Genomic DNA, 12,346 nt, shown 5'->3' with positions numbered 1-12,346 from the left:
TTCCAACCCATAAAGATGGTATCTCCTCCATTTCAATAATGTTTAAACATTTTCTTTCTGTAGATTTGAGTGTACAGGTCTTATACATGGCATTTTTCAAGTCTTCTATTTCCTCTTTGGCCTTCTGCCTAGTTCTCGTATTATATTTAAAAGTGGAGTATCAAAATTACCAATAATTGTTGAATTGTCTATCCCTTTGATTCTGTCAGATATTGCTTCATGTACTTTGTAGCTCTGTTGTCAGGTGCATATATTTATAATTGTTATATCTTTTTGATATATTGACCATTTAATCATTTTAAATTGTCCCTCTTTAGTGAAATTTTTTGATTTAAAATCTATTTTGTCTGATATTGGTAGAGCTATTAGATTACTGATCTGAGATCTTTTTTCTAATTTAAGCTTCTAATGTTGTAAATTTTCCATTAGGCACTACTTTAGTAACATCTCAATATCACAAATTTTGATATTTTGTGTTTATACTTTCACTAAGTTAAAAATATTTTTAAAATTCCCTTGTGATTTCTTTTTTAAGTCATGAGCTATTCTTAATTTTCAAATATTTGGGGATTTTAAGACATATTTGTTACTGATTTCTAATTTAATTTCTTTTATGATCAGAGAACTTACTCTGCTTGATTTTAATTCTTTATTGTTTCATGACTCAGTCTATATTTGTGAATATTCCACATCTAATGAAAAAAATGCACATTTTCATTAGTGTGGTGTAGGTGTCTATTTATGTCAGGTCAATTTGGTTAAGAGAGTTGCTTAAGTTTTTTTATAGCCTTACCAATTTTTGTCCTTAGACAACTCAAGTGAAGTGCTAATCAATCAGATTCTACACAGTACTGAATTGAACTAGGGCTGGTCTGCAGCTTTAATTAGATTAGGTTTCCCTTCAAAATCTCTTTGCTCCTCAATCCAACACTCAAACTTCCCTAACCCTTCCTCAAGGGGCTGATTCCTAATTTTCCCAGTATTTGTGCAGAAAGAGGGTTGAGATGCAGTTTCAGATAGTTTAATTCAGTTTGGGTCAAATTCTATAATAACCCCTGAATGCAAGCACTTTGAGAGTGCATAAATTCTCTGTGCTTTCTCATTTGCTGCCACTTTCTCAGAAAAATTCTGAGAGTGGTGGGGTTAGTTGGCAGAGAATTGCCAAACTGAATAATTTTGTGTTTAGAGCTATTTCAGATTCCCATTCAACAGTTCAGTCCAGATACTCATTAAACCTATAGTTGTTCCTATTCTTTGCAGTCTGTCCATCTATAGAAAGCCCATTCCTTTCCTGACCTGTGTCCAGCTCAGTCACTTGCCCCAGGTATAAAAGCAGCTGGGGGTTCTGCTTATCTATGAATGGCTCTTATCTCTCTGGAATTCAGTTAATCAAGGCTTCTTTGAATCCACTCTTCAGAAGCCTCGTAGAAAAGTATAATTTTAATTTTATCATTGTTATTATCACAGGATTTTATTATTGTTGTGTCATCATTGTTACCATGGGGATGAAGAATTTTTATATCTTTCAACATCCTATCTGGAAATGGAAAGCCCCTCCATTTATGTCTAATCTCTTGGAAATACTGTTAAAGCTGTATTGAAGGCATGTGGAACAAAGGAATGGAAACCAGGTAAACTGGTTAATCCATTACTGACACTAGTAGGTATTCATTGAAGTGCTCAGGGTAATGCCAAATAATTGTGTTTTTCCTCATAATATATTGAACACTCAATGGTGAGATTTCCCAAAGATTATGTGGAGAAAGTTATGTTTGATATATGGATAAGTAAAGCAAATGGACAACTAAATTTGGAAGATTTGTATGGTGATTCATTAGAAAATAGTAAATCCCGGTTAAGATCAGATAGAGATATTTTATGGTAAATAAATAATTGAATATCAGAAGACAAAACCCCCTTGGGTACAATGAATTATATCAACATTTATTTAAAGATTTCTAAGAATATATACCTATAATGTGTCTTAATGGATAATTTAATCAATATCTTATTTGAAGTAGCAACTTGTGAATGTTAAATAAAATACCAATATTCTTTAGGAGACTAATACCCAGTGTACAAATGTCTTCACATATATAAATAGTCTACACTTTGGGAATGTTCTTACCAAATTACCATTTACCATATAAACTTCTCTGGTCTCAATGCTTTCAAATTTGATTGACATTTTAGCCAAATAATTTTTTTGTTGTGGGGTGATATATTGCAGGATGTTTATCAGCATCTATGGCTTCTACCCACTAGATGCCAGTAGAGTACTCCTCCCCGCAATTGTGACAACAAAAAATGTTTCCAGACATTGCCAAATATCCTCTGGGGGACAAAATCATGCCGGGTTGAGAACCACTGCCCTAAGTTATATTAGCTGTTTTATTTGTTCGAGTCACACTGAAATTACTATTAAACTAAACTCTAGAAAACTCACATAAATTACTAAGTAATATCTCCCCTATTTTTAATTTCTTTGTTCATTTTTTTAGAATTCAAAGATGGAACCTTATATTTTTATCAGTGTGCTTTTCAGTACAAAGTTTGGAGTAAGAAAACACTGTCAAACTGATTTCAAAAAGAAACCTATTAAAATACAGAACTGAAAAGCAGAGATGTGAAAATCACTTGTTTCATTTCTCAACCAAATCATACATTTTGTAACTTATCCCTCTGATTCTGTAGCTTTCTTCTTTTCTTTTATGTACCTCTCTATTACAATAGAGAAAACTTCCTATTAAATACTAATCTTTGTACATATGCTCTGATTTCCTCTCCTGTAACTTTCTGAAGGATTTTGCTTCTTTAGTTATTATTCCCTCTGTCCCCTACCACCAATCTCTCTTTCTCTATGGATCATTCAATATTCACATCAACTTTAAAATATGCTCTTTATCTAAAATGAAAAAAATCCTTCTTTTAACATTTTATTCCAATGCAGGTACTGACCTATTTTTTGGCACCCCTTCATAACCAAACATCTCAAAAGAGTTATTTAGTTGTGCTGTTTCCTCACTTGCCACTCCTTAGTCTAATATAATTGTAGCTTCTATCCCAATATTTTTCAAAACTACTTTTTAGAGAGTCACTAATAACCTTCACAGCACAGCACGCACTAGACCCTTTTCTAAGCTTACCCTACTTATCCTATCTGTAGCATTTGATGTGGTTGACCACTTCTTGAAACACTCCCCTTTAATTTGGCTTCTGCAATAGTCTCATTTCTTCTCTTCTCTCTGGCAAGTCCTCTCTGCCAGCTATTCTTCTTCCTTTGGAAATTAAATGTTGAAATTCCTGTTTCTTTATCCACAAGTCCCCTCTTCCCTTCTTCTGCTCCCTCCATGCCTACATAACTTCATTCCCATAACATTACATACTAAATTACAGCCCTGATATTCAGATTTGTTTACCTATCCACTTATCGTCTTCACTTGGATAAACAATACACACCAAAATTTAACATGTCTAAAACCGAACTCTATTCCCTACCAACATACTGTGCCTCAACCCTAGTTTCTTCATCTTTGTAAATAATATCATGACAGTCATTGGCTCAAGCCCAAATTTGGAAATAATCTTTGATTCCACTTTCTGATCTCCCAAATTGAATTATAATTAGTAGCTCTGTAAGTGATTCTTGCACCTATCTTTTTTCTCCAACAACAGTGCTATCACCCTGGCCAAAGCTACCTTTTCCTGCCTGGAGTATAATATTGGCCTCCCAACTGGTATACTGGCTTTCATTCTTTTTGGCCCCACAATATTTTCTTCATTCAGCAGTGTGGATAACATTTTTAAGATATAAATCAAAGCATATCATTTTCTTGCTCAAAACAGAATTTCTTATAATTGCTTTAGAAGTTTGTATGATCTTGTCCCTGCTCATCTAGACATCAAAATCTTAACCCACTTTCCCTCTCAATCACTACACCCCAAGCCTCCTTGACCTTCTATTTCTAGAAGATAGTTAAAGTCCTTGACCACCTTAGAACCACCTTAGAACCTTCTTATAAGCTGTTCATTCTGCCTGGAATACACTGCTCCCTGCCCTTTATGTGCCTAGTTCTCTTTTAAAAAATAGCTCTTTGAGGTTCAACTGACATATTTATAAAGTATTTAATTTGATAAATCTTGACATATGTATACCCCTGTGAAACCATCTCTACAATCAAGATAATAAATGTATCCAAGAGTTTCTTTGTGTCCTTTTGTAACCCTCCCTTCCAGCCCTCTCCATATCAGCCCCTTCCCCATCCCCAGGCAACCACTGGTCTGCTTTCTGTCACTCTGCATTAGTTTTCAGTTCCTAGAATTTTATATAAATGGAATCATACAGTATCTGCCCTTTTTGTCTGGTTTCTCTAATTCAATGTAAGATTCATTATTTTGAAATTCATCCATGGTATAGCACATATCAATAGTGCATACATTTTTATTACTGCGTAGTAGACCAATGAACAAACATACGAGATTTGCTTATTCATTTAGTTTTTGACGGAGATTTTAGTTGTTTTAGTTTTTGATTACTAAAGATATTTGAATTTTTGGCTGCTATGAATGTCTTTGTATGGATATATGCTTTCATTTATCTAGGGTAAATAACTAGATTAAAGTGGCTAGGTCATATTATAAGTGTATGTTTAAATCTTTAGAACCTGACAAATGGTTATACCATTGTACATTCCCACCAGTAGCGTGTAAGAGATTCTATTTTTTCTACATTCTTGCCAGTACTTGGTATGATCAGTCTTTTAAATTATAGTCATGATAATAGATGTATTATTATATCTCATTGTAGTTTTAATTTGATTTTCTTAATAATGAATGTTTTTGAGTATCTTTTCATATTCTTATCACTATATTTTCATTTGTGAATTATTTATTCAAATTTTTGGCCTATATTTTTATTGGGTTGTTTGCTTATTATTGAGTTCTGGGAAATTAAAAAATGTTATTCTAGATACAAGTCCTTTATCAGATATATGCTTTGCAAATATTTTCTCCTAGTCCATGGCTTAACTTTTCACTCTCAAAACAGTGTCTTATGAAGAGCACAAATTTTTACTTTTGAAAAAATCCAATTTATCCATACATTTGTTCTTTTATGGAGTATGTCATTGGTATATTACCTAAAACACTTTTGCCTAACCTAAGGTAACAAAATTTTTCTTCTTTCTTCCTAGATTTATGGTTTTAGGTTTTATATTAAAGCTTATGATCCACTGTAAGTTAACTGTTAAAAATATAGTACAAAGTATGGATCAAAGTTATTTTTTTTACAAAAGGATATTCAACTGTTTAAATATCATTTGTAGAAAAGATTATTCTTTCTCTGCTTAATTACCTTTGCATCTTTGTAAAAAAATCGGTTGTCCATATATGTGTAGATGTATTTCTGGAGTCTGTTGAGTTCCATTAACATATCTGTCTTTGGACCAATACCAACCTGACTCAATAACATACTAATTTTTTAAAAAGTCTTGAAATTAGGTAGTGTTGGTTCTCCAAGATTGTTCTTTTCAAAGCTGTTTTGACTACTATAAATCCTTTGCATTTCTATATGGACTTTAGAAATCAGTTTGTCAATTTCTATTAAAAAGTCTGCTGGATATTTATTGGGATTGTATTGAACTACAGATCAATTGGGAGAGAACTGATATCTTAATAATATTGAGACATGTAATTTTTCATTTTTTAAGGTCTTCTTTAACTTCTCTCAGAAATGTTTTCCGGTTTTCAACGCATGGGTCTTTCACATCTGTTGTTTAACTTATGGCTAAGTGTTGCAGGTAGACAGAAATAAAATTGATTTTTGTATACTGACCTTATATCCTGTACTTTGTTAAACTCACTTACTAGTTCTAGTAGCTCTTTTGTAGACTTCATTAGATTTTCTTCATAGATGATCATGTTGTCTATGAAAAAGGATGATTTAACTTCTTTTCCAGTCTGGATAACTTTTCTTTTTCTTGCCTGACTACACTGGCTAGAATCCCCAGTACAATGTTAATTAGAAGCAGATGTGAATTTTATATATATATATATATTTTTTTTTTTAGTCTGCCTGGTGGGAAAAAATAGGCACTATTCCCTTTGAGTGTTGGATACCATTTCCTTTAATCCTTTCAGATGGTTCTTTACCTGTCCCTGTGTAGCTACATCATAGGTATGTGTTGATCTGTTGGAGGAGGAAACTGTAGATATCTGGGATCCTCTCTTTAGGATCTGTAGCTGCTTTGGTGTCCCCAGTTTCTCATCTCCATCTTCTCAGCATAGGGAGTTGACTGGTTTCCTCTTGGGTTTCCCCTTCTCCCTTTGCTGCGGTCTAGAAACTCTCTCAGGGCAATAAAGAGGTATGGTTATAGGGTTTAATTGTTTCTTATCTGTCAGAAATTACTCTTCTTCATTGTCTGATGTCCCATGTCTTAAAAACCACAGCTTCATTTATTATGGCTGTTTCTGTTTGTTTGAGGCAGGATGTTAAATCTTGTCCCTGTTACTCTACCTTGGTCAGAAGTGTAAGTTCAAAGCTTTGTCTGATTCCTTCTTATCTTGTAAGGATTCACTTAAATGTTTCCTCCTCAGATAGGCCCTTCCCTAACAACACTCTCAAAAACAGGTCCAACTTTTCCACGTCTAATTTTTCTCTTTCATAGGATTGCTTTCTTTTTTCAACTGTAATTGTATATCTATGAATTTCTTTATATGTTTTCTCTTATAAATTGAGGGAAGAGACTATAATTATTTCATTCATCATTATATATCTACTGCCTAAAAAATGTTTTATACAGAGGATGCTTAATAAATATTTTTTAAATAAATGGACTTTTCCCATTCATTGTTTACCATAATTTTTGCTAGTTTTTGTTCCTTGAGGCATTCCTCTTATTTGTTTTACTCCTCCTCCATTCTTGACTTTCTCCATTTTTAAAAAAATAAATTTATTTTATTTATTTATTTTTGGCTGCGTTGGGTCTTTGTTGCTGCGCGTGGGCTTTCTCTAGTTGCAGCAAGTGGGGGCTACTCTTCGTTGCGGTGCACAGGCTTCTCATCACGGTGGCTTCTCGTTGTGGAGCATGGGCTCTAGGCTCGTGGGCTTCAGTTGTGGCATGTGGGCTCAGTAGTTGTGGCTCACGGATTTAGTTGCTCCATGGCATGTGGGATCTTCCCGGACCAGGGCTCGAACCTGTATCCCCTGCATTGGCAGGCAGATTCTTAACCACTGTGCCACCAGGGAAGCCCGCTCCATTCATTTTTGAAAATGTTTATTTGCCTTTCTTTGCTAGTTTTCTCTTATCTTCCCCTTTTCGTTCAATTTTTCTTTATGTTACTGATTTGTATTTCCAGGATCTGTTATGACTCCCCACATTCTGAACAAACTATGCAGTGAAAGAGAGAAAATGTCTGTAGATAGGACTGAAACTTTCCAAAGGATTTCCCAATGCATAACTAGAAATTGATGCATAAGCACCTTTTCTGACAATGTTCTACCTTAAGCATACCTTCCAAACCTCCTTTGGTGCAAATGGTATATTATCAATTTTTTTTTTAAGTAAATACCTCTTCAACACTGGTAAGGTTGTTCTAATAATGTTCTTTCTCAACTACCTTTTAAGTTGTCAAGCAAGCATGTCCTTTTGTTTATGTACATTGTGAACTTTTCTCAAATGTGCACTTCTACTATGTAGTCAAATTATAGATATTACCAACAAACAAAAACCTTTAACCACAAAGCATTAACTAGCAGAATTTGTCATTATAACAAGTAGAAAGAGCACTAGGTGATGAGGCAGCTGACTGGATGTTAGCCCTAAATTCTTCCATAGATTTGTTGTATTCTGGAAAGGTTATTTAACGTGTGACGTGGTTTCATCTTCTATTATAATAATAATATCTAATATTTATAGAAGTGCAATTATAAACACTAATCTTGAAAAGTTCCAAAAGTCTCTAAGGGGAAAGTAGGGATTATGATTTTTACTTTATATATGAGAAAAAAGAAACTCAGAGCAGTTAAATGACTTGCTTAAGATTATAAATGTAATGAGTAGTCAGTAAGAAGAAAAGGCAGAACTTGATATAAACCTTCTCACCCTATGTCTCTTGCTCTTTCCAAAGCATTTCTTTGCATCCACAAATCATAGTCCCATGGAAGACATAGAACATCTTTTATGGCCTTCTGAGGACTTGATTTTACTTCTGTCTTGACACTTTAATTCTTTGTTTAGAAGAAACTATGATTTCTTTTGCAAAATTCCAGTGAACCTAGAAGCCATGTCTACTCTCATTTATCAAATCTGAAAATTCTGCTGGCTATTCTTGTGAGCAAAGAGTCTCCTGTCATGCTCTATCTCACTACCATCATCATTGACTTGCTGAGCTCATACTTGTGCTGGGTGTAGAGGATAATAACAATTTTAGATATGGTTTTCAGGTTTTTATCATGCATTTATAAAGGTAGAGCATATGCATAAAAATACAAATAAATCTAAGTACCAATTAAATGGTTCAGACACTACTGTGTAGAAGCCTGTACACCGTAGGCACTATAGACATTTAAATTAAGGAATTGGTGCAAAGGGCTCTAATGGCAGCAGGAAAGGTTTACTATAGGGAGTGAAATCTAAGGAAAGTTTCACTTATAAATAAATTATAAGTGTAGTAAGATACATACACTGGCTTAAGAGGAGTGTTTTTATAGCAGTAGTAGAAAATTCATTTGAAGATGCAGATAAGAATTATATTTTAGAGTACCCTGAATGAAGGTTTAAAATCTTGGCTTTTTTATTCTGAAGGCAACATAAGATTATTGAAGTAATTAACTTTAATATCATGGTTGATATTGTAGAATTCAGATTAACTAAGAGCCTGCTTCTTATCCTCAGAATCCAACTTCTTTTTACTATAAAAGCATTATGTCTTTATTATAGAAATACTATAAAATACATTAAAAGAAATTTATAAAATCTACAGTCTCATGTTCCAGAAACTTTTTCTATCTGTACAGATGGATGCATTCTCACACACACACACACACAGTAGGGGGATTCTACCTTGAGAAGGCTAAACTAGGATTCTGAAGTCTGAGTATGTGTGTTAAACCACCTGGAAACTGTTTTCAGGAAATAGTGGCTGAAACCATTTAGGTGGTAGGGGATGGGTAACGAAGACTAGTATAGGGGAGAGGTCAGCAAATTTATGTGAGGGGCAAGACAGTAAATATTTAGGTCTCATGGGCCATATGGTTTCTTTTTTTTTTTTCGGGTGGGCAATTTTTTTTTTTTAACATCTTTTTTTTTTTGCTGTACACGGGCCTCTCACTGTTGTGGCCTCTCCCGTTGCGGAGCACAGGCTCCGGACACGCAGGCTCAGCGGCCATGGCTCACGGACCCAGCCGCTCTGCGGCATGTGGGATCTTCCCGGACCAGGGCACGAACCCGTGTCCCCTGCATTGGCAGGCAGACTCTCAACCATTGTGCCACCAGGGAAGCCCTTAACATCTTTATTAGAGTATAATTGCTTTACAATCGTGTGTCAGTTTCTGCTTTATAACAAAGTGAATCAGTTATACATATACATATGTCCCCATATCTCTTCCCTCTTGCATCTCCCTCCCTCCCACCCTCCCTATCCCACCCCTCTAGGTGGTCACAAAGCATCGAGCTGATCTCCCTGTGCTATGTAGTTGCTTCCCACTAGCTATCTATTTTACGTTTGGTAGTGTATATATGTCCATGCCACTCTCTCACTTTGTCCCAGCTTACCCTTTCCCTTCCCCGTATCCTCAAGTCCATTCTCTAGGGGCCATATGGTTTCTGTTGCAACTACTCAATTCTGCCATTGTAGTTTGGAAGCAGCCAGAAACAATATGTAAATGAATGAGTTTGGCTGTGTTCCAATACAACTTTTATGGAAATTTTAATTATGGAAACTAAAATTTCATATAATTTTCAGGTGTCAAGAAATGTTATAATACCTAATAAGTTTCTGTTTTAGTAACAGCAGAAGCCAACACAGATATGTGTTCTATCACAAGGCACCAGGAGTAGAGGCAGTGGGAAGCACTGAAAAAGGGGGTGCTCAGAGTAGAAAACTAAAGAATAGTTCTGAGCAAAAATAAGTCACCCTCTGCACCCCAGAAAAACTTTAAGGCTTTCACAGGTATTGACTTCTTTTAGCTAATAGAACACAAAATTTTAGGTTTTTATAAGTGATGTAATTCCATTAAGTATGTACAAGCTGGTGAGGTGAGGTCTAAAGAAATTTAGGATACAAGCAACAAACATGTATGTATCCATATATATATTTTATACAAATATGAGATTGTCTTATATGTATTAAGTTCTTTTTAAACATATTGATTAACATATTATATACATCTTCTCATGTCAATAAGTATTCACCCATAATATCACTAGTATCATCTGCACCTCCAATCATACTCTCACTCCCCACTCTTTCTGCACCATTTAATAGAATATCTGACACACCATCTTCAGATTTGCATTTGCTACCATGGTAAATGTTAATATTAGTGACTTTTATTTGTGACCTTAATTCCCCAGTTTCACAATGTTTGTTTCCTAAATTCACTATAGAAATGTGTGTTTGTATATTCTATTTTAATGAAAAGCATCAGAAATGCTACCTCCAAGAAATCTAATTACATTAGAAAAAGCAAGTATTGTGGCCCTGGTTAAAATAATTTTATAAAATGGCCAAAGGCATAAGGTTTCCAAAATAAGCATTCAATTATTATTGATGCTAGAATATCAGGTTTATTATTTACAAGGACACCATGGCTCTTCCTCCTCAAAACAAAAGACAATGGCTCTTGGACTAATAGCACATGGTACGCATGGTTTGAAATAAACACTGAAACAATGAATATGGGTAAATGGGTATATAACTATTTGAAATATTTATATAATTTTTATTAAAATTATCAGGTTGCATTTCCGTAACAAAACAAAAATTTGCATGCATGCTGAATGTGTTTTTAAAAACACATTACTAAGCACAGATATATGGATTTAACTCAAGCATTATGACTTTAAAAAAAGCTATTTGCCTAACCTTTATTGAACTTACTCTGGTAGGAAGTACGGATCCGTTTCGTTAAATCAGGATAAAAGTTAGACAGGCCACGCATGCAAAAGTTGTCTTTGGAACATGCCAGAACACCAGCATCAGCAGCAGGCAGAAGAAAGAGAGAAAAATAGTCTAAAGTGAAAGGAAGTGATATCATACCAGAATATAGAACAGCCAAGATGAAGAAATTGCAGCAAGTTTAGGTAATCAAATTAGAAAGGAGATATTAAAAAATTAAATCAATTAGAAAGTGAGGTGATAGATGAATGATGAGAATGCTGTAGTAATTTTATTTAATCAAATATCTTATAAAAATAAATGGCATATTTCTCTTTATGCTTTTTACATAGTAAACTTATTTAGCTTATAAGTAATATGTATGTTACCTCATAAATATAAAAATGGTTGTCTTTAATCTTCAGTATTAACAAGAAAGCTTAGGGATTTTAGTCTTTTTTTTTTAATAACAGAGTACTCATTATATATACTAAATACAAGCAGAGTTTACAACTTCATCACAGTTTTTCCTAATTTTAAAGTCATTAAAATTCTGAGCTCTAATCATAATTTTTGAGGCTCAGTAAGTTTAAATTAAATAATAATTGTATTACCTCTGTCAAAATATATACTTTGTCATCCCACTGTGTATATCCAGCAAGTAATTTAGATGTTGTCTTAGGATCCACAGCTTTTCTGATTGAATTAGTGTTTCAGCATGCAAACAGTGCCTACTATCCCCTAACATCTTTCTATCAATCAAGAGTCCATGAACTTTCAAAAGTCAACTTTCTCTTTCTCAATCGTGAGGGGATCTCATGGTATATTCATGCACAATTTCTCTTACTCTGCCTTTCTTTCAAAAGCCAGTAGTGGTAGAAGCAGAACCTGTCTAATTTTACATTGCTAGCACTCATAAAATATTGCTAAAAGTTGAGATCCCTAACAAAAAACAAAGAAGCTCCAGGTTCTGAAGGAGAACTTTTGTGCTCCTGAAAAGGGTCTAAATTAGCAATTTGGAAAGGGTATAGGTTTACAAAAGAAAGATTAACAAAGAAGGAGAATTTCAGTATATCAAGTAATTTTTCATTAGTTCAAAAGGAAACTTCATTTATTACCACATTCAGATGTTAAATTTGGCACATTTGCTATTTAGAAAATAACACCTACCATAATGTACTCTTTTTACTTTAAAATAGTCTTTACGTGGGTATATTTAGTAAAAGTGTCAATATTCAACTGATTATTT

The 12,346-nt window shown here is 34.1% G+C and overlaps 1 protein-coding gene across 5 annotated transcripts in view; it reads right to left on the bottom strand.

Moving 5' to 3' along the window:
- The window catches only part of STXBP5L (syntaxin binding protein 5L), a 360,323-nt gene that overhangs the window by 79,680 nt on the left and 268,297 nt on the right, over positions 1–12,346 (bottom strand). Inside the window, exon 20 of one of the 5 annotated variants that reach the window (XM_060010734.1) lies at positions 11,101–11,172. The exons of the other annotated variants lie outside the window; for them this stretch is intronic. Coding sequence (XP_059866717.1) covers positions 11,101–11,172 — 72 coding nt within the window. The remainder of the gene's footprint in view (positions 1–11,100; positions 11,173–12,346) is intronic. 5 annotated transcript variants of the gene reach the window in all.

Source organism: Delphinus delphis, chromosome 4 (genome assembly GCF_949987515.2).
Source record: "Delphinus delphis chromosome 4, mDelDel1.2, whole genome shotgun sequence".
Lineage (NCBI taxonomy): Eukaryota > Metazoa > Chordata > Mammalia > Artiodactyla > Delphinidae > Delphinus > Delphinus delphis.
The sequence above is the reverse complement of the archived record's forward strand: the minus strand, read 5'-3'. Positions and strand labels throughout refer to the sequence as shown.